This window comes from Neodiprion fabricii, chromosome 4 (assembly GCF_021155785.1).
Source record: "Neodiprion fabricii isolate iyNeoFabr1 chromosome 4, iyNeoFabr1.1, whole genome shotgun sequence".
In the NCBI taxonomy this organism is placed as follows: domain Eukaryota; kingdom Metazoa; phylum Arthropoda; class Insecta; order Hymenoptera; family Diprionidae; genus Neodiprion; species Neodiprion fabricii.
The window spans coordinates 3,037,196-3,064,228 of record NC_060242.1 but is presented as its reverse complement, the minus strand read 5'-3'; the positions used below and the strand labels follow the sequence as shown (position 1 = coordinate 3,064,228).

The 27,033-nt window shown below is 40.2% G+C and overlaps 6 protein-coding genes across 9 annotated transcripts; 3 read left to right on the top strand and 3 right to left on the bottom strand.

The window, feature by feature from the left end:
* The first annotated feature begins 10,220 nt into the window (after positions 1-10,220).
* Positions 10,221-13,607, top strand: LOC124180587 (RNA-binding protein 34-like). The gene is made up of 4 exons (XM_046566295.1): positions 10,221-10,372; positions 10,914-12,488; positions 12,599-12,918; positions 13,089-13,607. Exons 2-4 carry the CDS (start codon positions 10,976-10,978, stop codon positions 13,302-13,304), a joined length of 2,049 nt encoding a protein of 682 aa, XP_046422251.1. The 5' UTR covers positions 10,221-10,372; positions 10,914-10,975; the 3' UTR covers positions 13,305-13,607.
* Positions 13,608-13,855: 248 nt separating this feature from the next.
* On the top strand, positions 13,856-17,729 carry LOC124180607 (protein ARV1). 2 transcript variants are annotated; one of them, XM_046566337.1, is made up of 4 exons: positions 13,856-14,186; positions 16,481-16,616; positions 16,714-17,233; positions 17,393-17,729. In XM_046566337.1, the coding sequence occupies exons 2-4, from the start codon at positions 16,533-16,535 to the stop codon at positions 17,539-17,541; spliced, it is 753 nt and encodes a 250-aa protein (XP_046422293.1). In that variant the 5' UTR covers positions 13,856-14,186; positions 16,481-16,532; the 3' UTR covers positions 17,542-17,729. The 2 variants fall into 2 exon arrangements, with proteins under 2 accessions (XP_046422293.1, XP_046422294.1); XM_046566338.1 differs by lacking the exon at positions 13,856-14,186 and adding an exon at positions 16,272-16,380.
* LOC124180601 (aldo-keto reductase family 1 member A1) lies at positions 14,354-15,998 on the bottom strand. Its single transcript, XM_046566326.1, has 4 exons — positions 15,780-15,998; positions 15,410-15,577; positions 14,926-15,279; positions 14,354-14,855 (listed from the first exon to the last, which is right to left on the bottom strand). Exons 1-4 carry the CDS (start codon positions 15,849-15,851, stop codon positions 14,481-14,483), a joined length of 969 nt encoding a protein of 322 aa, XP_046422282.1. The 5' UTR covers positions 15,852-15,998; the 3' UTR covers positions 14,354-14,480.
* Positions 17,298-19,903, bottom strand: LOC124180594 (WD repeat-containing protein 37). Its single transcript, XM_046566314.1, has 5 exons — positions 19,263-19,903; positions 19,039-19,164; positions 18,194-18,950; positions 17,828-18,074; positions 17,298-17,683 (listed from the first exon to the last, which is right to left on the bottom strand). The coding sequence occupies exons 1-5, from the start codon at positions 19,537-19,539 to the stop codon at positions 17,561-17,563; spliced, it is 1,530 nt and encodes a 509-aa protein (XP_046422270.1). The 5' UTR covers positions 19,540-19,903; the 3' UTR covers positions 17,298-17,560.
* Positions 19,904-20,072: 169 nt separating this feature from the next.
* On the top strand, positions 20,073-26,289 carry LOC124180581 (alpha-mannosidase 2). Its single transcript, XM_046566283.1, has 7 exons — positions 20,073-20,549; positions 20,628-21,994; positions 22,149-22,487; positions 22,628-22,936; positions 23,046-23,574; positions 23,804-23,956; positions 24,208-26,289. The coding sequence occupies exons 1-7, from the start codon at positions 20,421-20,423 to the stop codon at positions 24,796-24,798; spliced, it is 3,417 nt and encodes a 1,138-aa protein (XP_046422239.1). The 5' UTR covers positions 20,073-20,420; the 3' UTR covers positions 24,799-26,289.
* LOC124180605 (N-alpha-acetyltransferase 40) lies at positions 24,486-26,059 on the bottom strand. 3 transcript variants are annotated; one of them, XR_006870291.1, is made up of 5 exons: positions 25,918-26,059; positions 25,467-25,855; positions 25,043-25,201; positions 24,705-24,929; positions 24,486-24,619 (listed from the first exon to the last, which is right to left on the bottom strand). XR_006870291.1 is itself a non-coding variant. In XM_046566334.1 (4 exons), exons 1-4 carry the CDS (start codon positions 25,951-25,953, stop codon positions 24,812-24,814), a joined length of 702 nt encoding a protein of 233 aa, XP_046422290.1. In that variant the 5' UTR covers positions 25,954-26,059; the 3' UTR covers positions 24,486-24,811. The 3 variants fall into 3 exon arrangements, 2 of the variants coding, with proteins under 2 accessions (XP_046422290.1, XP_046422289.1); XM_046566334.1 differs by having other exon boundaries at positions 24,486-24,929; XM_046566333.1 differs by having other exon boundaries at positions 24,486-25,201.
* Positions 26,290-27,033: the final 744 nt, after the last annotated feature.

The window sequence follows — 27,033 nt, the reverse complement described above, 5'->3', positions numbered from 1 at the left end:
AAAAAAAAAGGAAGGTTAACCCCTTTGTTATTTTGGCGAAAATTTTCGCGATTTTGAAAAGTGCTGGAATAAATTCTTTCATGCACTATTCCGACGTAGTTTTGCGAGAGGAATCGATTGGGCGCAGTCCCAATGCGCTGCGAGCAACGTACGAAGAGTTACAGCCGAAAAACGAGAACCTGAGTTTTAGACATTTTTCAGCTGGTGCTTTTTCCGACGTAACTTCTTTGCTGTTGATCCCAGGCTACTTTCGCTGCGTTTTCTGGGTTCCTGGGGTTCCAATTAGTCAGATAAGGTTCATACTAATCGAATCTAAGACGAAAAATTTTTTGGTCAAAAAAAAAGGAAGGTTAACCCCTTTGTTATTTTGGCGAAAATTTTCGCGATTTTGAAAAGTGCTGGAATAAATTCTTTCATGCACTATTCCGACGTAGTTTTGCGAGAGGAATCGATTGGGCGCAGTCCCAATGCGCTGCGAGCAACGTACGAAGAGTTACAGCCGAAAAACGAGAACCTGAGTTTTAGACATTTTTCAGCTGGTGCTTTTTCCGACGTAACTTCTTTGCTGTTGATCCCAGGCTACTTTCGCTGCGTTTTCAGGGTTCCTGGGGTTCCAATTAGTCAGATAAGGTTCATGCTAATCGAATCTAAGACGAAAAATTTTTTGGTCAAAAAAAAAGGAAGGTTAACCCCTTGTTATTTTGGCGAAAATTTTCGCCATTTCCAAAAGTGCTGGAATAAATTCTTTCATGCACTATTCCGACGTAGTTTTGCGAGAGAAATCGATTGGGCGCAGTCCCGATACGCTGCGAGCAACGTACGAAGAGTTACAGCCGAAAAACGAGAACCTGAGTTTTAGACATTTTTCAGCTGGTGCTTTTTCCATCGTAACTTCTTCGCTGTTGATCCCAGGCTACTTTCGCTGCGTTTCCTGAGTCCCTGGGGTTCCAATTAGTCAGAAAAGGGTCATACTCATCGAATCTGAGACGAAAAATTTTTTGGTCAAAAAAAAAGGAAGGTTAACCCCTTTGTTATTTCGGCGAAAATTTTCGCGATTTTGAAAAGTGCTGGAATAAATTCTTTCATGCACTATTCCGACGTAGTTTTGCGAGAGAAATCGATTGGGCGCAGTCCCAATGCGCTGCGAGCAACGTACGAAGAGTTACAGCCGAAAAACGAGAACCTGAGTTTTAGACATTTTTCAGCTGGTGCTTTTTCCATCGTAACTTCTTTGCTGTTGATCCCAGGCTACTTTCGCTGCGTTTCCTGAGTTCCTGGGGTTCCAATTAGTCAGATAAGGGTCATACTAATCGAATCTGAAACGAAAAATTTTTTGGTCAAAAAAAAAGGAAGGTTAACCCCTTTGTTATTTTGGCGAAAATTTTCGCGATTTTGAAAAGTGCTGGAATAAATTCTTTCATGCACTATTCCGACGTAGTTTTGCGAGAGAAATCGATTGGGCGCAGTCCCGATACGCTGCGAGCAACGTGCGAAGAGTTACAGCCGAAAAACGAGAACCTGAGTTTTAGACATTTTTCAGCTGGTGCTTTTTCCATCGTAACTTCTTTGCTGTTGATCCCAGGCTACTTTCGCTACGTTTCCTGAGTTCCTGGGGTTCCAATTAGTCAGATAAGGGTCATACTAATCGAATCTGAAACGAAAAATTTTTTGGTCAAAAAAAAAGGAAGGTTAACCCCTTTGTTATTTTGGCGAAAATTTTCGCGATTTTGAAAAGTGCTGGAATAAATTCTTTCATGCACTATTCCGACGTAGTTTTGCGAGAGAAATCGATTGGGCGCAGTCCCAATGCGCTGCGAGCAACGTACGAAGAGTTACAGCCGAAAAACGAGAACCTGAGTTTTAGACATTTTTCAGCTGGTGCTTTTTCCGACGTAACTTCTTTGCTGTTGATCCCAGGCTACTTTCGCTGTGTTTTCTGGGTTCCTGGGGTTCCAATTAGTCAGAAAAGGGTCATACTAATCGAATCTGAGACGAAAAATTTTTTGGTCAAAAAAAAAGGAAGGTTAACCCCTTTGTTATTTTGGCGAAAATTTTCGCGAGTTTAAAAAGTGCTGGAATAAATTCTTCCATGCACTATTCCGACGTAGTTTTGCGAGAGAAATCGATTGGGCGCAGTCCCAATGCGCTGCGAGCAACGTACGAAGAGTTACAGCCGAAAAACGAGAACCTGAGTTTTAGACATTTTTCAGCTGGTGCTTTTTCCATCGTAACTTCTTTGCTGTTGATCCCAGGCTACTTTCGCTACGTTTCCTGAGTTCCTGGGGTTCCAATTAGTCAGATAAGGGTCATACTAATCGAATCTGAGACGAAAAATTTTTTGGTCAAAAAAAAAGGAAGGTTAACCCCTTTGTTATTTTGGCGAAAATTTTCGCGATTTTGAAAAGTGCTGGAATAAATTCTTTCATGCACTATTCCGACGTAGTTTTGCGAGAGGAATCGATTGGGCGCAGTCCCAATGCGCTGCGAGCAACGTACGAAGAGTTACAGCCGAAAAACGAGAACCTGAGTTTTAGACATTTTTCAGCTGGTGCTTTTTCCGACGTAACTTCTTTGCTGTTGATCCCAGGCTACTTTCGCTGCGTTTTCTGGGTTCCTGGGGTTCCAATTAGTCAGATAAGGTTCATACTAATCGAATCTAAGACGAAAAATTTTTTGGTCAAAAAAAAAGGAAGGTTAACCCCTTTGTTATTTTGGCGAAAATTTTCGCGATTTTGAAAAGTGCTGGAATAAATTCTTTCATGCACTATTCCGACGTAGTTTTGCGAGAGGAATCGATTGGGCGCAGTCCCAATGCGCTGCGAGCAACGTACGAAGAGTTACAGCCGAAAAACGAGAACCTGAGTTTTAGACATTTTTCAGCTGGTGCTTTTTCCGACGTAACTTCTTTGCTGTTGATCCCAGGCTACTTTCGCTGCGTTTTCAGGGTTCCTGGGGTTCCAATTAGTCAGATAAGGTTCATACTAATCGAATCTAAGACGAAAAATTTTTTGGTCAAAAAAAAAGGAAGGTTAACCCCTTGTTATTTTGGCGAAAATTTTCGCCATTTCCAAAAGTGCTGGAATAAATTCTTTCATGCACTATTCCGACGTAGTTTTGCGAGAGAAATCGATTGGGCGCAGTCCCGATACGCTGCGAGCAACGTACGAAGAGTTACAGCCGAAAAACGAGAACCTGAGTTTTAGACATTTTTCAGCTGGTGCTTTTTCCATCGTAACTTCTTCGCTGTTGATCCCAGGCTACTTTCGCTGCGTTTCCTGAGTCCCTGGGGTTCCAATTAGTCAGAAAAGGGTCATACTCATCGAATCTGAGACGAAAAATTTTTTGGTCAAAAAAAAAGGAAGGTTAACCCCTTTGTTATTTCGGCGAAAATTTTCGCGATTTTGAAAAGTGCTGGAATAAATTCTTTCATGCACTATTCCGACGTAGTTTTGCGAGAGAAATCGATTGGGCGCAGTCCCAATGCGCTGCGAGCAACGTACGAAGAGTTACAGCCGAAAAACGAGAACCTGAGTTTTAGACATTTTTCAGCTGGTGCTTTTTCCATCGTAACTTCTTTGCTGTTGATCCCAGGCTACTTTCGCTGCGTTTCCTGAGTTCCTGGGGTTCCAATTAGTCAGATAAGGGTCATACTAATCGAATCTGAAACGAAAAATTTTTTGGTCAAAAAAAAAGGAAGGTTAACCCCTTTGTTATTTTGGCGAAAATTTTCGCGATTTTGAAAAGTGCTGGAATAAATTCTTTCATGCACTATTCCGACGTAGTTTTGCGAGAGAAATCGATTGGGCGCAGTCCCGATACGCTGCGAGCAACGTGCGAAGAGTTACAGCCGAAAAACGAGAACCTGAGTTTTAGACATTTTTCAGCTGGTGCTTTTTCCATCGTAACTTCTTTGCTGTTGATCCCAGGCTACTTTCGCTACGTTTCCTGAGTTCCTGGGGTTCCAATTAGTCAGATAAGGGTCATACTAATCGAATCTGAAACGAAAAATTTTTTGGTCAAAAAAAAAGGAAGGTTAACCCCTTTGTTATTTTGGCGAAAATTTTCGCGATTTTGAAAAGTGCTGGAATAAATTCTTTCATGCACTATTCCGACGTAGTTTTGCGAGAGAAATCGATTGGGCGCAGTCCCAATGCGCTGCGAGCAACGTACGAAGAGTTACAGCCGAAAAACGAGAACCTGAGTTTTAGACATTTTTCAGCTGGTGCTTTTTCCGACGTAACTTCTTTGCTGTTGATCCCAGGCTACTTTCGCTGTGTTTTCTGGGTTCCTGGGGTTCCAATTAGTCAGAAAAGGGTCATACTAATCGAATCTGAGACGAAAAATTTTTTGGTCAAAAAAAAAGGAAGGTTAACCCCTTTGTTATTTTGGCGAAAATTTTCGCGAGTTTAAAAAGTGCTGGAATAAATTCTTCCATGCACTATTCCGACGTAGTTTTGCGAGAGAAATCGATTGGGCGCAGTCCCAATGCGCTGCGAGCAACGTACGAAGAGTTACAGCCGAAAAACGAGAACCTGAGTTTTAGACATTTTTCAGCTGGTGCTTTTTCCATCGTAACTTCTTTGCTGTTGATCCCAGGCTACTTTCGCTACGTTTCCTGAGTTCCTGGGGTTCCAATTAGTCAGATAAGGGTCATACTAATCGAATCTGAGACGAAAAATTTTTTGGTCAAAAAAAAAGGAAGGTTAACCCCTTTGTTATTTTGGCGAAAATTTTCGCGATTTTGAAAAGTGCTGGAATAAATTCTTTCATGCACTATTCCGACGTAGTTTTGCGAGAGGAATCGATTGGGCGCAGTCCCAATGCGCTGCGAGCAACGTACGAAGAGTTACAGCCGAAAAACGAGAACCTGAGTTTTAGACATTTTTCAGCTGGTGCTTTTTCCGACGTAACTTCTTTGCTGTTGATCCCAGGCTACTTTCGCTGCGTTTTCTGGGTTCCTGGGGTTCCAATTAGTCAGATAAGGTTCATACTAATCGAATCTGAGACGAAAAATTTTTTGGTCAAAAAAAAAGGAAGGTTGTTATTTTGGCGAAAATTTTCGCGATTTTGAAAAGTGCTGGAATAAATTCTTTCATGCACTATTCCGACGTAGTTTTGCAAGAGAAATCGATTGGGCGCAGTCCCGATACGCTGCGAGCAACGTACGAAGAGTTACAGCCGAAAAACGAGAACCTGAGTTTTAGACATTTTTCAGCTGGTGCTTTTTTCGACGTAACTTCTTTGCTGTTGATCCCAGGCTACTTTCGCTGCGTTTTCCGGGTTCCTGGGGTTCCAATTAGTCAGATAAGGTTCATACTAATCGAATCTGAGACGAAAAATTTTTTGGTCAAAAAAAAAGGAAGGTTAACCCCTTTGTTATTTTGGCGAAAATTTTCGCCATTTTCAAAAGTGCTGGAATAAATTCTTTCATGCACTATTCCGACGTAGTTTTGCGAGAGAAATCGATTGGGCGCAGTCCCGATACGCTGCGAGCAACGTACGAAGAGTTACAGCCGAAAAACGAGAACCTGAGTTTTAGACATTTTTCAGCTGGTGCTTTTTTCGACGTAACTTCTTTGCTGTTGATCCCAGGCTACTTTCGCTGCGTTTTCCGGGTTCCTGGGGTTCCAATTAGTCAGATAAGGTTCATACTAATCGAATCTGAGACGAAAAATTTTTTGGTCAAAAAAAAAGGAAGGTTAACCCCTTTGTTATTTTGGCGAAAATTTTCGCCATTTTCAAAAGTGCTGGAATAAATTCTTTCATGCACTATTCCCACGTAGTTTTGCGAGAGAAATCGATTGGGCGCAGTCCCGATACGCTGCGAGCAACGTGCGAAGAGTTACAGCCGAAAAACGAGAACCTGAGTTTTAGACATTTTTCAGCTGGTGCTTTTTCCATCGTAACTTCTTTGCTGTTGATCCCAGGCTACTTTCGCTGCGTTTCCTGAGTTCCTGGGGTTCCAATTAGTCAGATAAAGGTCATACTAATCGAATCTGAAACGAAAAATTTTTTGGTCAAAAAAAAAGGAAGGTTAACCCCTTTGTTATTTTGGCGAAAATTTTCGCGATTTTGAAAAGTGCTGGAATAAATTCTTTCATGCACTATTCCGACGTAGTTTTGCGAGAGAAATCGATTGGGCGCAGTCCCGATACGCTGCGAGCAACGTGCGAAGAGTTACAGCCGAAAAACGAGAACCTGAGTTTTAGACATTTTTCAGCTGGTGCTTTTTCCATCGTAACTTCTTTGCTGTTGATCCCAGGCTACTTTCGCTGCGTTTCCTGAGTTCCTGGGGTTCCAATTAGTCAGATAAGGGTCATACTAATCGAATCTGAAACGAAAAATTTTTTGGTCAAAAAAAAAGTAAGGTTAACCCCTTTGTTATTTTGGCGAAAATTTTCGCGATTTTGAAAAGTGCTGGAATAAATTCTTTCATGCACTATTCCGACGTAGTTTTGCGAGAGAAATCGATTGGGCGCAGTCCCAATGCGCTGCGAGCAACGTACGAAGAGTTACAGCCGAAAAACGAGAACCTGAGTTTTAGACATTTTTCAGCTGGTGCTTTTTCCATCGTAACTTCTCTGCTGTTGATCCCAGGCTACTTTCGCTGCGTTTTCTGGGGTCCTGGGGTTCCAATTAGTCAGAGAAGGGTCATACTAATCGAATCTGAGACGAAAAATTTTTTGGTCAAAAAAAAAGGAAGGTTAACCCCTTTGTTATTTTGGCGAAAATTTTCGCGATTTTGAAAAGTGCTGGAATAAATTCTTTCATGCACTATTCCGACGTAGTTTTGCGAGAGGAATCGATTGGGCGCAGTCCCAATGCGCTGCGAGCAACGTACGAAGAGTTACAGCCGAAAAACGAGAACCTGAGTTTTAGACATTTTTCAGCTGGTGCTTTTTCCATCGTAACCTCTTTGCTGTTGATCCCAGGCTACTTTCGCTGCGTTTCCTGAGTTCCTGGGGTTCCAATTAGTCAGATAAGGGTCATACTAATCGAATCTGAAACGAAAAATTTTTTGGTCAAAAAAAAAGTAAGGTTAACCCCTTTGCATTTTTAGCGAAAATTTTCGCGATATTAAAAAGTGCTGGAATAAATTCTTTCATGCACTTAACTGACGTAGTTTTGCGAGGGGAATCGATTGGGCGCAGTCCCGATACGCTGCGAGCAACGAATCAGAAGTTACAGCCTAAAAACTACGAATTTTCACCGTCACATCTCGGCGGTGGTGGTCGGCGGTCATAGTACGTGGCTGGATTAGTAGGAGAAGTTATGTAGGAGTGTTAGGAGTTGGAGTAGGAGCAGCAGTAGAAGTGAAAGTAGAAGTCAGAGTAGAATCAGGAGTAGTAGGATTTGGACTAGTAGTAGGAGTAGAAGCAGGAGTAGGAGCGGGAGTGGGAGTGGGATGAGTGAAAGTAGGAGCGGAGCGATGGGGTGGGGTTGGGTATGGCAGGGTAGGGTGTAGGGTAGGGTAGGGTAGCGTGTAGGGTAGGGCTCCACCACTCCGCCACCTCACCACCCCGACACCCCGACATCACACCAACTCAACACCCCAGACTACCATACCACCTTCAATCACCTGTGACAAGCTTCTAGTCCATCTTGTCCTTCTCGTCCTCCTCCTCCTTGTCCTCCTTCTCGTCCTCGACCACCTCCGTTTACCTCCTACCACCTCCAGCAACCATTGATAATCACCTCGGGTTATACCTCGAACAGTAATACATAGTTTCATCGTAAGAACACTTTAAAAATATTGTGTACGGATTGATATAATTAATTAACTAATCAATTGATAATATGATAATTTTTATTAGCACATTTACAGCTACTCAATTTGTGCTTGCGCGAAAAATGAATTTAAATAATTTGTTGTAAACATGAAAAGTTCGAAAAATTTCAAATAAAATATAATTGCAATCGCCAGGAAATATTATAAAAATGTTTTACTCACCGAGCACAAATCCTCGTCCTCCTCCTCCACCTTGTTCTTCTCGTCTTCCTCTTCTTCCTCCGCCTAGTCCTTCTTCTCGTCCACCTTGATCACCCGCAACTACCCCAACCACCTTCGAACACCTCCAACCACCGCCAACCACCTCTAACAACCACCGCTAACGACCTCGAGTTATGCCTCGAATACTAATAAATATTTTGAGCATTAGAACACATCAAAAATATTTTGCAAGGGTAAGTATAATTTTTGCATCGACACATTTTACCAAGAAGATTATGAGAAAATGATAATAAATAGTCGAAATATCATTAGCGCACTGACAGCTACTGAATTTGGGCTTACGCGAAAAATGAATTTAAATAATCTATTGTAAACATGAAACAGGAACCCCGGAGCGCTTGTCCTGGAAGTCGAGCTACGCCAGCTAACGAAACTTGAACGCAGAAACCACGGAGCGGTTATCCTGGAAGTCAATTTTCACCAGGTGCGTACTTGGAGCGCAGGAACCACGGAGCGCTTGGTCAAAAGTCACCATATCAAGAACTTGGACAGCCAGAACTACGGAGCGCTTTTCCTAGATGTCAAGATCCACCAGGTGGAGGACCTGAACAGCCAGAACTACGGAAAATTAGTCCCAACGGTCAAAAGTCACTAGGTCAAGGACCTGGACAGCCAGAACTACGGAGCGCTTGTCCTGGAAGTCAAGTTGCATCAGGAAACGGACCCGGAGCGCAGGATCCAGGAAGTAGAGAACCCGGTAGTTGAAATCTGCGGAGCGCGATTCTTATCCGTCCGCTGTGATGTTGTTTCCAGACTGAGGAATTCGGCTAGCAGATTTTCAAGCGGATCGATGATGTCAAGAGAAAAAAACTTTTAGGTGACGTCACTTTCTGAACATCCGACATCCAAACTTTGGTTTCGAACTTTAATACAATGCATGATGATGTATGATGATATGATATGATATGATGTATAATGATGTTAGTTTTCACATTTCACACAAGAAATACGCACTTATCCTTCCTGCCGATTCCAGACTCAAGCGGCTAGGCCCTTCGAAGGTCAGCCGTTGACTAAAGATATATTCGTCAGTTAACGGGTCAGCGAATAACGCTGCCGTACTGCGACAGTTGGATGATAAAAAATTTCGCTCGTACCTTTCAAATGTGTATTCAAATACACTTGAAGTTTCATGAAGCTTCGTTGTTTCTCTCCCTATCACCTTATTAGATCTTTAAATCACTACACTGCGTTAAATACTCTCTCAGATACCGTGCATCCATTTCATCTCGATCAAAATTACTCAACGTAGATACTTCACTTGCGCCTAGCTAAATCAGCGTTTCGATTCCATGCCTTCGAAAATTCAAGATCAAGAGAGCAAATGAAAAGTTGTTGGAATAATTATGAATACTAATGTTATGGAATACATCGAGCGCGTGTCGAATAGAATCCCATTTCGAAATGAATAATTCTTCTCTTTTCATATTATAGCCGTATTATTGTAGATAATCTAGTTTGTCTCCTGGAAAATTATAAAATTTACAGTATACATCACGTATTAGTCCTAAATGCATCATATAATATCAATATTGTACATGGACCGCATATACAAATATACTTTTTGGTCTCCGCATCAGTATTGCATCTGATCCATCATTATTTATAATCTATGTATACATTCTTATCTCGGGTAAATATACTTCAATTAAATCACTGTTTTGCTACGAATTTTGGAAGAAGTTTGTTCTCATTATTAATTTCTTGTATCACCGACAAGTCGGTAAGTACACAGAGGATACGTACTGGCTTGGGCTTACCGTTGCGAAGACTGTGTTGCTCGGAAGGTGAATGCAGCCAGCATCGTGTCGAAATCGGTAACTCTCTTATGTTCTGCAATAAGTAGTCAACTCTACCGTTGGAACATCTCAGGGGGCGTAAGCGCACGACGATTTTCGGTTGTCACACGAAAGCCCATTAGGGCAACTGTCTTTATATTCTTCAGTCAACGCTTCTGTCAGCGTAATTACGCTAAATAGAGAATTTTAACGACGAATTAAGACCATTATCTCTGTGAAGTGCCGTTTTACACACCAAAATCCATAAGAATGACTATCCCTGTATTTTTCAGTCAATGGCCTAGGTTTACAATTAATGCAGGGCACTGCCATTACCGACGCTACTGATGTGGAACTAACACCGACGGTGATCCAGGACACTTCAGTTTTTTTTTTTACCATACCACGGAGACGCGGCAGTCATCTGCGCAAACTACGAGCGTCGAATACATCGCATTTTCCGGTCAAAGTCGTGCAAGAGGTAATGGTGAAGGTTGAGATTCCTGTTACCGCCAGGCTACGAGAAGGTTGAAAGATTAGCGTTGTCGAGTAATCAGTTTAAATTTTAGCCGAAGATCGAAAGGTGAGTACTGACTAAACATTGCAATTCAGGTATTTCCCTCACAGTCGGGCATCAGTTCTTTCAAAGTCTATACTTAATTTAGTTAAAAATGTTTATTTCCATAATGTACAGAATATCTCTCGTCCGCCACACGTGAGAGGTTAATCAAACCGCAAATCTATAGTACCGGGTTTCTTTAATGCGAGATCCGCGTAAAAAAATCGTTCAACGATCAATGAGACACAGATCCATTTCTTCTTTCATCGAATACGAACTTTGAGACAATATTTTCAGTCATTTTGATACTCGAAATCGATAACGCCGGCCGTTAAGGTGATTCGTGGCACCACCATTTTTATGTATTTCTTTCCATTTCCCGGGAAATTTTACCAGTCTAATTCCCGTCAATTTAATTAATCGAGTTCATACTGCGTTTCAGAAAAGGCATTCATACACTTTGAGCGTCCATAAATATGTTCATCGTCAAAATATTATTACAATAGGATTAAAACTGTTTAATTTTTTTACTTAAATTGATTCCCATTTATGTTAATGTTCGCAGTGAAATCTCAGAAGGAATTATCGATTGTGTTGCAATTTTTGAGTCAAAAGAATAGACTTACAATGACTAAGGCAAAATCGATGACGCCGAAAAGTCAGGCCTCAACACCAAAGGATGATTTGAAAGGGGTGAAAAACACATCTATTGGTAAGAACAAGACGCCAAAATTTAAGAAAACACCAACTGGCAAGGTCGCTTTGATAAACGGCACAACCAAAGGCAAAGGCAATCAAAACACAGAGAACAACACACCGAAAGGAAAGGTGAACACACCATTAAACACCCCTAAGCCCAAAGGTAACAGTAAGCCTAATACTCCGAATAACGATCAGGCTTCACCTGGGAATAAGAAAAAAATTTCTGTGGGAAAATCGCCGGCTCGGAAATTTCCTAGACATCAATGGAAAAGTGTTGTGTATGGCTCAGATGAGGAGGAAGACTCTGATACTTATTATGAGGATATCAACGAAGGTGTTGAAGTAAACGAGGATGTTAGTGATGAGGAGGCTGACAGTAACTCCGAGGGGGATGAAGTATCTAATGAAGATGTTGGCATCATCGATATATTGGGCAACAGTCTAGCTGAAGATTCGGATGATGATGATTCGGATTTTGACGACAATGGTGATGAGGAAAAAGGGGAGGAGAAGGAGGACGAGGAGGAGGAGGAGGAGGAAGAGGAAGAAGAAGAAGAAGAGGAGGAGGAGGAGGTTGTCAACAAAGGAGTCAAACAGTTTAAGGGACTTAAGCCAAGCGTTGAGCAAAGCGACGATGCGGAAGAGGAAGAAGAGGAAGACTCTAGTAGTGAAGGTGATACAGATGATTCCGTCAGTGATTCTGGACCTGGATTGAAAGCCTTGTTGGGACAAAGCCTAGCTGATGATGATGACGACGAAGATTTCACTGATAATGACGAGGAGGAGGATGACGACGAGGATATTAGCGATGAAGAGGAGGATGAAGATCATACTTCACCAATCAAAAAACAGAAAGTAGTAGCTGAGGAGGACGATGACGAGGATGAAGAAGAGGACAGCGATGATGATGAAGAAGACGAGGATAGCGATGATGCTGAAGACGACACGGAAACTTCTAAGCTTTCCATGCTAGAAAATGATTCTGAAAATGATGATGAGGAGGAAGATGACGACGATGAAGATTTGGCAGATGGTAAATCTGCAGATGACTCGGGTAAAGAACTCACGCCACAAGAAGTTGATGCCAGAAATAAACGGTCGATATACGTCGGAAACCTTCCCAAAGATGTGGTAAAAGAACAATTGATTAAACTGTTCAAAAAGTTTGGAACTATTGAGGTAATCAGAATAAGAGGAGGCATTGGAAAGGATAGTAAAATCTCAAAGAAGCTATCTGTTATTAAAAGAGACCAACTCCATCCAGTTGTATCCTCGTTGCATGCATACATCAGATACCATGCTGATGATGCAGCAAAGAAAGCTCTTTCAATGAATGGACACAAGTTTAATGAATACTTCTTGAGGGTTGATTTGGTTGGAGGCAACGGTCCTAAACCTGACCAAAAAAAGGCTGTCTTCCTGGGCAATTTGCCTTTCAGTGAGTATAATTTAAACAAAAAATGCATAGAATATATGAAGAGATTTACTGTCACTTTATTTTTTTTGTAACTCATTTTATTCATTTCAATATCATATTTTTTATTGTAGAAATTGATGACAACTCTATTTGGTCCCACTTTGCGGATTGTGGTAAAATTGTATCTGTACGAATTGTCAGAGATAAGAAAACCAAAATAGGCAAGGGCTTTGGATACATCAATTTCGAAAATGCCGACTCAGTCGCCCTAGCACTCAAGCTTAATGGCACTACTCTTGTCAATCGAGTCATTAGGGTGAATGTATGCACAGATAAATCTTCGTCTGACAAGAAACAGGGACCGTTAAGTCAGAAAAGGTCTCATTCCAAACAGAATCAAGGTAGTGCACCAAAAAGGCACAAAGGCAACTCTGACCCAATTGCAGTAGCTGTGAGTATTCTATATATCAGACAGTCATTAATGCGAATATTTCATGTTCTATTCATCATGAAATTGTGTCAATTAACATCCACTCGTATTGTTTATTGTCATAACAATATACGTATGTTGACCATAGTATACAATCTGTAATGTTGCTAAATCATGTATTTTTGCTATAGACGCACAATAGTCAGAATGCTCAACAGAGGAAAGAGGCAAAACAGAAGCGTTCACAAGGTGAACAACAGAGGCAAAAAGGGAGTGAGCAGCCAGGCAGCAAATCGGGCGGTGGTTTTCAAGGGCAGAAAGCTGATAAGAAAAAAAAACAAAAATTCAACAAGTTTGACAAAAAAAAAAAACAAATAGCAGCTAAATTCGCTGCTAAGCCGAAATAAGTTTCCACCGATTAGATATAGACAGGAATTTCATCATTTTAATTCAGTTTATTTTTACTTTCACGCCTCCATGTTACAATATATAAGAATTGCACACATAATGTAATTAGCGTGTGCATCAATTTCGAAAACATTGTTTACTCAGTGATTACGGTGCATCCTGTGTTATTAATGTCCTTGTGTAATTTTGTATGTGTGAGTGTGACACGTAAACTGTATATATAATGTGCTGACGAGAAAGTGTGCTTTCACATTCTGTAACAACCATTTTTTTAATAACAATAATGTAACATGCTCCTTGTACTGATTTTGAATCTGTAACTTTTTTTCTTCCTTGTCAACGCAAATATCTGATTGTCCAAAATTTTCTCGATCCTGAAAAGTGCTAGAATCAATTATTTGGTGCACCAGGTTGCACCATATAATTTTTTGAGAGGAATCGATTGATGAGAATCTTCGCGATTTTGAATAGTGCTCGAATCGATCCTGCGACGTAACATATCGACCTAATCTTTTGTGAGAATGCCATCTTGAAATTTCGAGAGGTAATACCGATCATACCATAATACCGATGTTGAACCGTGCCGTGCTGAAAAGTCGCGACGTGCACAAATGTTACAATTGTAATACGCGATAAATTATTCAATTGTTTTGTACGAATTCGCATGCTGTATAACGATCACGCGAACATAATTATCTTCCATTGATAGGTGAAATCTTATTCGAGACAATCATTAATTGCTGCAAAGTTAAGTTAGGTTAGAAATCTTATGCCCGGTGTAGTGCCCTATTTACAGCAGCCTTAATTGTGTTCAAGCATCCACAAATAGTAAATGCCTACAAGCCTTGATCTAAGAGTTATCCTCACAGAAAACAACTAAGGTAGTATCATCTTATTCTAAATTCCAGTGTCTGACAATGAACCCAAGAAATTCTAAAATATTCTTCGTACACACAAAAATAATATAACCTCTTAATTGAATACGTGTGTAATTTTGTACACATGTTTTATCCCGCGAAAGTATTTATACTTAAAAGACAAGTCAAGCTTTTGACAAATTTAGTGTTTTATTTCAATATCCTTTACCATCACAGTGAATTCAATATTCATACGTGAATAAACCTACAATTTAAAGTGCATAGATGTGTTATAGCCCTTAAATGAGCTTTACATGTTTAAAATGGAAACTCTGGGTGTTTTTCAATACCCTTAAAAAACCCGAAGTCGCAAACCCGGGCCGATGCTCCCTGATCCAATGCGTTTAGTTCGTTCATATCTTCAGGCGCAAGTTCCCAATCAAATAAATCAATATTTTTTCTGAGCCTGTCTGGGTTGGTACTCTTTGGAATAGCAGCTATTCCTCTCTGAAGTGTGTATCTAAGCAAAATCTGAGCCGGTGTCTTTGTTCTTCGTTCCCCTATTTTTACAACTACCGGGTTCGATAACAGATCGGGCAGAGAATCTACCTTGCCCATTAGTTTGACCAATCCTCTCGATCCCAGCGGGGAATATGCCGTCACTGTGATTCCATTTTTTTTGCAGAAATCAACCTACGAAAATAATTATGATATATAGTTCAATGCAGGTACCCTCGAGCATTAGTTTCAACTAGAATCTTACCAATTCTTTTTGTTGGAAGTAAACATGCAGTTCTATCTGCAAGTTAGAGATTGGTAATTTTGATGCTGACATTACTTTCGTTATCTGCTTTATATTGAAATTTGAAAGACCGATTGCTTTTGCGCGACCAGCCTCAACTTGTTTCTCCATTTCTAACCATATTTTCAAATGATCTGTGCTTTTGTCAAGTTTAATTTCGCCATTCTTGTCTACTGGATGTAAATCTTCGTTTACTTCCTCCAGACTAAACGGTGTGTGTATCAAGTAAAGATCCAAGTAGTCCAATTGCAAATCTTTCAGAGATCTTTTAATCCATTTCTCTACTCCTGAAGGTCGATTTCCGACAGGGGGAACCTTTAAGTGTTTAAACATTGGCTTACGGTACAAGTTTTTGATTACAGAACACAAGGTCGAGATTTTGGTTTCTCGTTGATACAACTCTGTGTACAATTTCTATTTACATGTAAATAATAGTTGTTTTTACCTTGGATACAACAAACAGTTCTTCCCTCTTCAGTTTTCCAGAGCTAAGCCACTTGTGAAGTACCTTACCAATTACATGTTCATTTTCATATACTGGTGCTGTATCTATGTGCCTATAGCCTGCTTCCAAAGCTGTATTTAGTGCAGCCTCTAGCTCAGCATCTGTCGCCTGTACGATTATTCAAAATTTTATTCAAAATCCGTGTTAAACAAAATAAATATTCTTTGTATGTGCAGTCCTTCTTTGCTGTATCCAATCATAATCGACTCAAAATGTATAACATGTGACGCTTGTAATTATTCACATTTATGTAGGTAGATATTATACAAGATCTAACACATAAATAATTTATGGGAGCTACTATACATACTTGCCAAGTTCCAAATCCCAAAGCTGGCATAACTTGCCCAGTTGGCAATGTTAAGGTCATCTTAGAGGCCATGGCTGTGTAACGTGTTACTTGCTCGATCGTATATTTGGGACTAATTGATGTACAGTTATCTGTGGTCCTCGAGGCAGTAGAGAAATATTTTTCAAGTTCCCCACCATTACTACCATTCAAAATGGCCGCACATAACGGATTTTTTTTATCTGAGGGCCTTGAGGGCCTCGATATTACTCCTAGAACCAACTTTCACCTATCCACATTCTTCTTCTGGTGTTCACTCATCCGGCAAGGATATTTCTAATGATCATTGTTATGCACATCAGAAATGTGTAGCTGAATTCAGGGTCATGAAAATGTTACATGAACAAACTATCCATGAGTCTCTAAGGCAGCCAAAAGATGTGTTACGACAGATTACGCTCAAAGCGATCTATGCCCTGGCAAATTTAGTAATTAACTCCAGAAACTGTGACGCCTATCTCTTAAAAAAAAAAACGTTATATCAAATGCGTTTATGTCGTTGGTCAGATACAGATTCTAATAGCATGATCTCTTAGCATGATCGAGGGAACGTGTTTTACTTGTGTGTACATTAATTCTTATCACAATTCATATACACTTATTAACCATTTGAAGGTCTTTCAAGTAAGCAATTATAAGATGTTTGTCGTATATCATTACAGGCAGACCTGCATGTGTATGTAGATCGGCGTTTAAATTTTTCATGATTCCGGTATGTATACTTGCATAAAATGTGGGGCAGAAGTGGATGAATTGTATCGAAGGTACAGTCCAAGTGTCCTGAAGGTTTCAAAATGTGTAAGTGTTTTCATCTTCCTTTTTCCCATTGGAAAACTACCTAATGATGTCTAATTAATTATCTGATATCCAATTGTTTAATCATTTCTTATTTCAGGAGAAATGTGGCAGTATAGCAGATAAATACATAGAGTATGATCCAGTAATTGTTCTGATTGACCTAGTTTTATTGAACAAGTCCGCATACAGACATTTACTGTATAATAGTGGTTTCAAGTCCTATTGGAAACTAATAGTCTTCCTCGTCCTTGGAGAGTCATTTAGAATCTGGTCTTCGGGCGGCTCTAAGGAGCCATTAGCAACTGTTTTGCCACTGCACAGAGATGACAAGGATGCATATGAAGGAGAAAGAAGCTTTTATATATTGTTGCTACATACAACACTCTCACTTGGTGCATTTTTCTGCGCAGTAATCGGCGTTACTGAATTACGGTGGTTAATTTCAGGGAACAGACCTATCAAATATAGTGCTCTTGATTTAGGAAAGGCTTTGACTGTGGGGGGTTGCGCAAAACTAATTGGATTGCTCGATATGGTCTGGGGACACATTTCTCCAGATCCTCACTATGCTCTGATACATGGATACACTGTACTATGTCTCCTAACGGCTTATTCAGGTGATTTGAGAGAAAATACATTTCATTATTATGTGTTATTAAAAACACGTTGCAAGTGTTCTTCTTCTTGAGGTATTTAGTTCTTTATTCACTACAGGATATGATTGATAACATCACATAATAATATGATACAATAAAATAATTAGAGACTTATTGCAGTGGTTTGCGAAAGTGGGAGAAGCGGATCATTGGTTGGGCTGGCTGGTGGGATACTAGCGTACGGATATGTTACTGCCAATATTACATGGATACATCGAGCTTTTACCAATACTGCCAACTCTACGGCGATAAATGCCATGGTCCAATAAACGTGAGCTAAAATCCTTACTAAACGTCTTTAACTGGAAGTATGCTCCAGCCCAATACCAGCCTGTCAAAACCACACGAAAATAAATTGCAGATACCTCCATCCTCTGCCCAAGCAACGGAACAAACCATTCGCCTGTGACCCTAGTGAAATAAATGACACCGATTAAAAGACAGTGCAACCCAACGATTTATACCAATTATTAACCGTAAGAAACCTCCATTGGAAAATTGACAAGTGACGTAATATGATATGTACGTATTATGAAATATTTCATCGCCATATACCTGTCTGCTCGTTCTTGGAAGCCTGGCCAGCCTTTGCCCACTGAGGTCAAAGAGTCTGATCTGTCTGTTGTCATGCGGTATAGCTACTACACCACTGCTCGAAACGGCCAATCTGTTAGCAGCACTGTCTGCGCGGATTGTTGCTAATGGGCTACGAATATTACGCAGCTCCCAGACCTTAACACTCCGGTCGTCCGAGCTTGATACTATCTTATCTTCTCTGGTAAATACTGCAGATGTTACTGTTCTGTGGGAAAATATCCAACAAAAATAATGAAAGTTCATCAAAAAGGAAACAAAGTATATAATTAAGTATATTCCAGAAATGAGCAACCAGAAATTGAAATTGATGTATAAAAAACGTACTCCGTATGCCCCTGGAAGACCGACACTGAATGTATTGGTTCCCTGAAGTCCCATAGTCGAAAAGTGCTGTCTTTGCTGGACGTAACGCACAGCCTATGAACATGATGGGTTGAAACATGAGTCAGCTCCTGGTCATGCCCACACAGAGTATGAATGACTTCGCCTGTTTCCGTATCATACAGGTTAGCAGTTCTATCCCAAGATGCTGTGACTAGCTGCTCTGCCCCTGGTAGCCAATCTGCGGCTATGACAACACCTGAGTGACCCAATAGTTCCCTGACAGGTGTCCTCAGAGTGGGCAGTTCTTCCTGTTCATCTATAGACCCAACGCCTGTTGTCGTCCTGTCTGAAACCATGCCTGCAATTTCCTCCGAAGAGGGCAGCTTTTTTGCTTGGTCCCAATTTACCGCAGCTTGCCAAACATGTGCAGAGCAATCTCCACTTGCAGTTAATGCCAGGTCTCTGCTCGGATGAAATCTAACGGAGTTAACCGATCCGTTATGACCTGTATATTGCAAGAGACAACGACCACTGTCGATGGCCCAGACACGAGCCGTATGATCCGTGGAAGCTGTTGCTATTATTGGCTGACCTAATCGTCCCACCGTTACTTCCCAGATCCCGTCTCTGTGCCCCACGTATTCCCTCTGCATGGTACAAGACATGGTGGGATTCTTAAAGCTGGAAACAATCTTGCTGGTTTGAGCCTTCAGCTTGTGCGAAGTCTTCACCTTCTGGGCAGAGCCACCACCCATCGCTGCAACGCATACCGTGATGTTAACATACACTAAGTCGAGTGATTAACAGGTCGCGATATTTTTTTTCAATCTTAATGGGATGCTTACATTTTTGTTTGGAAAGATTTTTTGTGTCCGGATAATCCGTTAGATCCCCAGGAGGTAAACTGCGCTCTCCGGAACCATAACATTCTCTTTCTAATCTTTCATTTAATGCATCTACCTTCTCTTGAACTGAAATTTCAAATTTAATGATATAAGTACTTTTTTCACAACAATCCGCAGTGCTGTAATCAGTGTCGCGTAACCGGAATAGATCAAGATCTACTTACGGCCAACATTTTCTGTGTATAACATCTCGAACTCTTTTTCTATTTGCTGAAACGCCTCGTGTAATCTCGAGCGTAAAAACTGCGGGACACCTCCATCATCAGGATCGGAACGAAAGCTGACATAATGCAGGGCTGTTGGCTGCAGAGGAGTTGAGCCAGCTTGACTCTGCTGAGATTGCAGTTCTGTATCTGTGCTACTTTGTACACGAGGAATTGAAATTCTCTTCGTTTTACCACTGGACTTCCCTCCCGATGCGGTAGATGGATCGCTGGGCATATTTCACTCGCGGGAGTAAACTATTTAATCTCACTATCAGTAAGTCACATTTACAAATGCAAGAATGGTCATTTCATAATTAAATAACTAGAATTTTTTTTTTTGTTTTCAATAAAAATCGTACTAGTTGTAGTTGTACAGTGGTTGAGTTTGAATGTCAAAAATCCATCCGAAAATTAGTGAAGAGTAGGAGATCAAGTTACGCAAAGCTCGCGAAGTGATTGAAGCTGGATGAGAAGTTATCACAAATTCCAACTCCTTTCGTCGTTGTTGATTTTCACCATTTTAGCACAACGTCACATTGTTTCACGAATAAATCTATGAAAATTTCGCGACACTGCGCAAAGACATTTGTAGACTAGCCCACAGCTAACATGTCAGGGGGAAGCTCATTGACTAAAGCAGTAGAGACTGCTGAAAACGACGCTGATATGAATTGCGATACAGAAGTTTCCTACCATGACCGACCAATGTAGTTTACAATCCCGGTTGTAGCTATAATCACCACTGCATTGATTACAGACGCATCTTTTTTCGTCTTGATTTGAAGCCTCGTTTGATAACAATTCAAGACTAGACGTAATACCGTATTCAAATCGCCTCGGGATTTACATGTGAAAGCATTCCTGTCAGATAAAGCACGCGTCGTATCATAATTCGATGACCCTTGTTACTTCACGAATTGCGACCCTCGCCGCAGTATCCAAGTAGACGATATTCCACTAGTCGTAGGTTAGGTTAAATTTAACAAGCTTGTTTGATCAGTCTGTGCCACGGTCTGTCCTAACAATATGGCAATCATAAACACCGGTAAAAGAACCGAATGAATCAATTTTACTATATATTATTAGATATAAAATATTCGGGTAGCAGTGAATGTAATGCGGGTTAGAAAGACTTTGGCCGTCTTTGGAACGGGGCTGGTGTTGGCAGGATGTGTTATGCTTTATCTCATGATGGATTTGGCGCTGTATCCAAATGATCGTGGATCTAAGCTTCCACTTAAAGATGTAAGTTATCGAGCAATACCATATGGGCAAATTTATTTTCATTTCACAGAGGTTTGTTTTTGATTTGTGTTTCCGCAGAGCCAGTGGCTGCATTTTGAAGATCGACTGTCGAAGCTGGAAAAAGATTTTATTCAACATCATGAAGCCATGAATGCTATTCAGATCGCTGCTCAAACTAGAGATGTGGTGAATTCAAATAATTATGTGAACAATCTAGTCAGATCAACACCGAAACCGTTTCATATGGATCACCTGATCAACACCAAAAAGAAGCAGTGCAGCTTTTTGCCAGAGCAAGTACCGCAAGTCGACGTTCAAATGTTGGAAATATATAAGAAACTAGAGTTTGACAACCCCAACGGCGGTGTTTGGAAACAAGGCTGGACAATAGACTATGATGAGAAACAGTGGCATCCGACAAGAAAGTTGAAGGTGTTCGTTGTGCCTCATTCCCACAACGATCCTGGCTGGTTGAAGACGTTTGAGAAATACTATCAGACTGAAACTCGAGACATACTTAATAATTTGGTTTCAAAGCTTGCTGAGGATAAAAGACGCAAATTCATATGGGCCGAGGTATCGTTCCTCCAACTTTGGTGGGACGAACAGAACAAGGAGACTCAGGATATGTTCAGACAGTTGGTTCATGACGGGCAGTTGGAAATTGTTGCTGGCGGTTGGGTCATGCCCGATGAATCCAGCGCCCATTGGTTGGCTCAGCTAACCCAGTTGACCGAAGGTCACCAATGGTTGAAAAATAATTTAGACTTTGTTCCCAAATCAAGTTGGTCGATCGATCCATTTGGTCTGTCGCCTACTATGCCTTACTTATTGAAGGGCTCAGGAATGGACAATCTATTAATTCAAAGGGTACACTACTCTGTCAAAAAACGATTAGCCAGAGATAAACTACTGGAATTTCGATGGAGGCAACTCTGGGACAACGACGGATCTTCTGAGATGTTTACACATATGATGCCGTTCTATAGCTATGATGTACCGCATACTTGTGGTCCTGATCCAAAAGTTTGCTGCCAATTTGATTTCAAGCGACTTCCAAGTTACGGTCTTACCTGCCCTTGGAAAGTACCACCCCAAGTTATTAGCAGTAATAATGTTGCAGAGAGATCCATGCTCTTGTTGGATCAATATCGTAAGAAGGCGCAGCTGTATAAAACTAATGCGTTACTGATACCATTGGGTGATGATTTTCGGTACAATCATCGCACCGAATGGGATGCTCAGTACAACAATTACCAGAGACTCTTTGACTACATGAACTCACATTCAGAACTCAATGTTAAAATCCAGTTTGGAACACTTAGTGATTATTTTGACGCTGTTCGGGACGAACAGACAATAGAGAACTTCCCAACCTTGTCTGGAGACTTCTTTACATATTCGGATAGGGATGACCACTACTGGAGTGGTTACTATACTTCAAGGTAATTAGTTTACCAAACTAGTACTAAAACATTACTGGTTCAAAGTAATATTATTTTCATCCAGGCAAATACAAAAAACATGTACAGCGTTGGTCAGAACTAGTAAATAGATTCAGAAGCAACGACAAGCATTGTAAAATGATCATATTTTCAGGCCATTCCATAAGAGATTAGATCGTGTACTACTAGGCTCACTGCGGAGTTCAGAGATCCTTGCTGCGATAGGTTGGGTTCGCGGCGGTGATCAATTAGCAGAGAAAAGTCTCTTTGACAGACTGCAACGCGCTAGAAGATCACACTCTCTGTTCCAGCACCATGATGGCATAGCAGGAACATCTAGAGACCACGTAGTCATTGATTATGCTGAAAAAATGATAACTGCCTTGAAAGACAGTGAGCATGTTTTGCAGCACTCAGTTATGCATCTATTAAAAAGTCAGCAGGATTTTGCTATTGATCCTAAAATTGCATACTTCACTCTGGATGAAGCCAGGTACAGTATTTCAATATCGTGTCATCTATATTTAGCATTAAATTTTCATACTTTTCCAAGTTTCAAAGAAAAGCTTATCTATTCGATTACAATTATATTATAATAATCATTTTTTTTCAAACCCAAATGTTCTCCTAAAGATTGGATTACACAAATCCTGGAAATAAACGTGTGCTCACTTTCGAAGCAGAAACATTATCACGGAGGGTGATATTGTATAATCCACTATCAAGGCAAAGGACTAAAATTCAGACACTGCTTGTATCGACGCCGTATGTAAAAGTGACTGATAGAATCGGTCATCCAGTTCTGTGTCAAATATCTCCAATTTGGGTAGAAGTAGGAAGTTTATCTTCTGCAAAATTCGAACTTTCTTTTGAAGTTACTGTACCTGGTCTGGGCCTTAGCACATACTTAATTCATGTTCTTCCCAGTACGTCTTTAGCGCCGTAAGTGAACCAATCGTAAAATTATTTCGTCAAAATATTATTACTGCTATTTGGACAAAAAAATACATCAATGAACAATCAAAGTTATTGGTTTCATTTTCTATTTCAGACGAGTTCACATCGCTAATGTTACCTTATACAATGCTCCAGCCCCACCGTCAGCTGTCCCAGGATTTGCTCATCTCCAAGCTATTCCACAGAAACGGGAATTCTCTATTCAGCAGCGGTCAGAAGTTGTGGCATCATTTACCGAGTCAGGACTTTTGAAAGCAATGCGCGTCGGCAATAATACAGTTCCGATCCATCTTGAGTTTGTAAAATATGGGACGAAGCCCTTTGGAGACAGAAGTGGGGCATATCTTTTCTTGCCCAACAAACCGGACCCTGATGTGATTCCTGTACCACATGATACGGTTGTTCATGTCGTGGAAGGACCTTTGCTATCAAGGGTTTATCTACAATTACCTCACCTCTTTCATACCTGTACATTATTCAATTCACCTGACAGCGATGGACTTGGTCTACACATACACAACGAAGTAGACATTTCAGATACACAAAACTTTGAAATTGCTATGAGACTGAACACAGGCATTGTATCCAGGGACCAATTCTTCACAGACTTGAACGGCCTTAATGTAATTATTGCTCTACCAGTTTCAGTTTACGCATTTCAGATATTGATGCGCAGAAATTTCTATTCGTAGGCACGTTTTTTTTTTATTATTATTATTATTATTATAACTTAATTTAGCATTCTAATACTAATATTTCGCACATCGTGTGTCAGTTTATTTTATAAGTCTTATACACATTAGAATCTGACATATGTTGAAATCCTGAATTCAAATATGAACTATTTCACAGATGGTGAGACGCCAGAGATTTCCTAAGCTACCAACACAGGGAAATTATTATCCACTGCCTACAGCTGTGTATATTGAAGATGAACGAATGAGACTGACAGTAGCTACAGCACAGCCGCTGGGTGTTGCTTCAATGGGAACAGGTCAGATTGAGGTAAAGTAAAAGTGATCTATACAATTTTTTAAAAAAAAATGCTGATTTAATTATAGTCATGAGGTCTCTATGGCTAGTAAAGTTTGATTAAACACAATCGGATCAAATAAGATCGTGAATGGCAGACTCAGAATCATATTTAAAAAATTTTTATTTTTATTCGTTCATATAAATCTAGTCGTATGTTACAGAGTGACCTGCATCTTATTATGTGGTTATAGATTCATCTATATTGTAATATCATATTACAGATTATGCAAGATCGACGACTCATGCAAGATGACAATCGAGGCTTAAGCCAGCCGGTAACGGACAATCTCTTGACGAATCATATATTCAATCTGGTCTTGGAAAAACGAACTGCCATGCCTTGTTCTAGAGGATCACCAGCCTCAAACCATCCGGCAGGTTTACTGTCACTGGGTGCTTACCTAGCTACTCAAGGATTGCTACATCCGATTATGGCTTTCCATCCTTCAGATTCGATATCAACCGAACTACATCCAGAGTTGTCGCCATTACGTTTTGATTTTCCTGCCGATATAGACATAGCCAGTTTGAGAGTTTTCCCAGTTCCCGAAGGGGCTGGCAAAGGTATGGGACTGGTCCTGCATAGGCAAGCGTTGGATCTCTGCTGGGGTGATAAGTCTTTCGTACATCGGACTAAAGTATTAGACGATGGAGAAGTTGATTTAAGAAAGTTCCTCGGAGACATGGGAGATTGGACAATAAGTGAAGCTCCGCTGACCTTCACTAGTGTTGGACCATCTTTGAAATCCCCAATAATTAATTTGTGTCCACACGAAATACTGCCGATCTTATTTCATCGGGCACAATCTTAGTTTTCATGCATTGTTATTTGATGGAATGAGTTTCGTCTACCTTAGGGTTGACGATGCCCAAATTTTGTTTGCTAAGAATGATGTAATGTACCTTTTCTGTGGTATAAGGGTTCGTACTGTCAAGCCGGTACCTGAAATGACGATGGGTCTTATGTTATGCAATACTATTGTGATGGTCAAAGTTTGTTCAACTGAAACATAGTTTTGTAAAGTTTGAATAATAATAATAATACAATTTGAATACCCAAGTGAATGAGAAAACGATATTGCTGCGGGATTGTGTTTGAAGACAGTCATAACAACTTTTTGCATTTGGGTTTGAAAGGCCATTGATTCCAATGCTTGCATCATAAAACGGCCTAATCCTCTGCGCCTGGATGATGGCTCAAGCTGTATTTCATAACTACACAGAGCAGAAAAAATGAAAGATTACAGTTCAAAATAAAATAGTATTAAATATACAGTCCGGAACAAAAAGTAAGATATGTAGACTACGCAGGTGTCAGAGTTTAAATGATGAATAACATTTGACAAGTGAATGCAATTCGATGTCAATGTATCACTAGACTAGAGGCTTTAGTATGAATTCATCATTTACAACTTTTCCTTCACCGTGGATATTCTATTGCGATTACTTACAAATTTAACAATTACATCTATTAATTTACCAGTACAGAACTTCTACACCATAGTCTATATCAAATCTGAAGTGCGAAAAACCGATTGGTATGTCGTCAGCAGATGCCACTAAATACCAAGCAGCTGGTTCTAGTAATTCAGTCTGTTTAGCCACGAGATCCCAACCCCACGCGGACTGCTCGTACATTTGCTTCATGTTGCGTTCCATGAGATCGAGAATCCAAGATACAGTCTGTTTTGACAAATCTGTAACCCTCTGACATGTGACCTCAATTAAAACTCCGTCTTTGGATTTGTATTTGTGAAAACATTCTAGAGTGGCAAGAGGATCTATTAGAGCATTTGCTTTTTCTACAAGTTGTTTGGCAGTTTTCTCTTTTTCTGCCTGAAGTTGGCGCCTAGTCTTATGTGCTCTTCTCTGAAAAACAACAAAAATTTATCATTTCTCAAGAGTAACGAAGACGCGAATTCAATACGCACCTTCATGTTGACAGCTTTGGAAGAGAGATCGATCATTTGTGTCTCAAATTAAATTTCGTAATCAAATGCGTGGTGCTGCATTTGTGGTATTTATCATTTTTGTGAAATAGTAACAAATACAATTCCAGAAGTATCTATCTAGCAGCTTTTTAAAAATCAGCAAACATGAAACAAGTGACACTAACTCTGGTATATCTTGGTTTGAGGCTACTGGTATAAGTGGAACCTGGATTAAAAATGCAACAATTCAGAAAAGTGGTACGGTACTCGGTAAATCAATCTATGAATTTTCACATTTAGACCCAACAGTTGGAAAAGTACGAATGATCCTTTGGCATGCGAATAAATCTGAAATAAAGTAATACACTTTCATCTCTGTTAATGTCTCGGTTCTTCCTACTTTGTTGAGACCTACTGACTATAAGTTAAAATGCTGTTGTTACTATACTAGTTTTGGAATACACTGTGATGTGCTAGAGCATTAATTTTAGAATCGAGTAACCATATTATTTCAGTTTATAGTTTACAACGTCATAGACACAGTTCATCGTGACGTCATGCCAAATCAAACGTCTGCACACCAGCAAGGGGACCCTCTAACATGCTAATAATGGATTTTGATGGGACTCGGGTATTTTGTAGAGGTATTTGCCCTAAGTACCAGGCTGACGGGAATTTATGCACCAAGGTTTAATTTCCGAGAAAATCGATGGTAAAGTTTCACGCAAGGTATATACTATTTTTTTTCTTGTTCATGTATGCAATATTACTAAATATCAATAACAAACATTGCATTAGAAGTTGCGGGCAAAAGATTGCTATACAATGTATGGTAGTAATTTCAGTTATTTTATATTATATATATATGCAACAATCGTAGCTAGTATTTATTTTGTGATTATTTTTTGATAGCGCGTTGTCTGATCCATGATGTTTTTTGAATCACTGAATCCAAGTCGAGCTAGCAGTGAAATGGAAGGAATCCGATAAAAATGGGAGCGCAGCTTTCATCACCCACGGTTGTAAAAATTGTGTTGTCACCTAATAAGAATAAAATTAATTAATCGTAGCATATCAGACATGTGTGATTCCGTTATTTGAATAATAAGAATACTC

Coding starts and splice junctions, on each gene's coding strand:
- LOC124180587 (XM_046566295.1), top strand. CDS start 10,976: ATGACTAAGGCAAAATCGATGACGCCGAAAAGTCAGGCCTCAACACCA. Junction 12,489..12,598: donor CCTGGGCAATTTGCCTTTCA/GTGAGTATAATT, acceptor TTTTTATTGTAG/AAATTGATGACAACTCTATT. Junction 12,919..13,088: donor CTGACCCAATTGCAGTAGCT/GTGAGTATTCTA, acceptor TTTTTGCTATAG/ACGCACAATAGTCAGAATGC.
- LOC124180607 (XM_046566337.1), top strand. CDS start 16,533: ATGTATACTTGCATAAAATGTGGGGCAGAAGTGGATGAATTGTATCGA. Junction 16,617..16,713: donor TCCTGAAGGTTTCAAAATGT/GTAAGTGTTTTC, acceptor TTCTTATTTCAG/GAGAAATGTGGCAGTATAGC. Junction 17,234..17,392: donor TCTCCTAACGGCTTATTCAG/GTGATTTGAGAG, acceptor GACTTATTGCAG/TGGTTTGCGAAAGTGGGAGA.
- LOC124180601 (XM_046566326.1), bottom strand. CDS start 15,851: ATGGCCTCTAAGATGACCTTAACATTGCCAACTGGGCAAGTTATGCCA. Junction 15,578..15,779: donor TGGGATTTGGAACTTGGCAA/GTATGTATAGTA, acceptor ATAATCGTACAG/GCGACAGATGCTGAGCTAGA. Junction 15,280..15,409: donor AACTGTTTGTTGTATCCAAG/GTAAAAACAACT, acceptor AAACACTTAAAG/GTTCCCCCTGTCGGAAATCG.
- LOC124180581 (XM_046566283.1), top strand. CDS start 20,421: ATGCGGGTTAGAAAGACTTTGGCCGTCTTTGGAACGGGGCTGGTGTTG. Junction 20,550..20,627: donor CTAAGCTTCCACTTAAAGAT/GTAAGTTATCGA, acceptor GTGTTTCCGCAG/AGCCAGTGGCTGCATTTTGA. Junction 22,488..22,627: donor TTCACTCTGGATGAAGCCAG/GTACAGTATTTC, acceptor GTTCTCCTAAAG/ATTGGATTACACAAATCCTG.
- LOC124180594 (XM_046566314.1), bottom strand. CDS start 19,539: ATGCCCAGCGATCCATCTACCGCATCGGGAGGGAAGTCCAGTGGTAAA. Junction 19,165..19,262: donor ATACACAGAAAATGTTGGCC/GTAAGTAGATCT, acceptor TTGAAATTTCAG/TTCAAGAGAAGGTAGATGCA. Junction 18,075..18,193: donor GTCTTCCAGGGGCATACGGA/GTACGTTTTTTA, acceptor ATTTTCCCACAG/AACAGTAACATCTGCAGTAT.
- LOC124180605 (XM_046566333.1), bottom strand. CDS start 25,953: ATGATCGATCTCTCTTCCAAAGCTGTCAACATGAAG. Junction 25,856..25,917: donor CCAAAGCTGTCAACATGAAG/GTGCGTATTGAA, acceptor GTTGTTTTTCAG/AGAAGAGCACATAAGACTAG. Junction 25,202..25,466: donor GGTGTAGAAGTTCTGTACTG/GTAAATTAATAG, acceptor TGCTCTGTGTAG/TTATGAAATACAGCTTGAGC.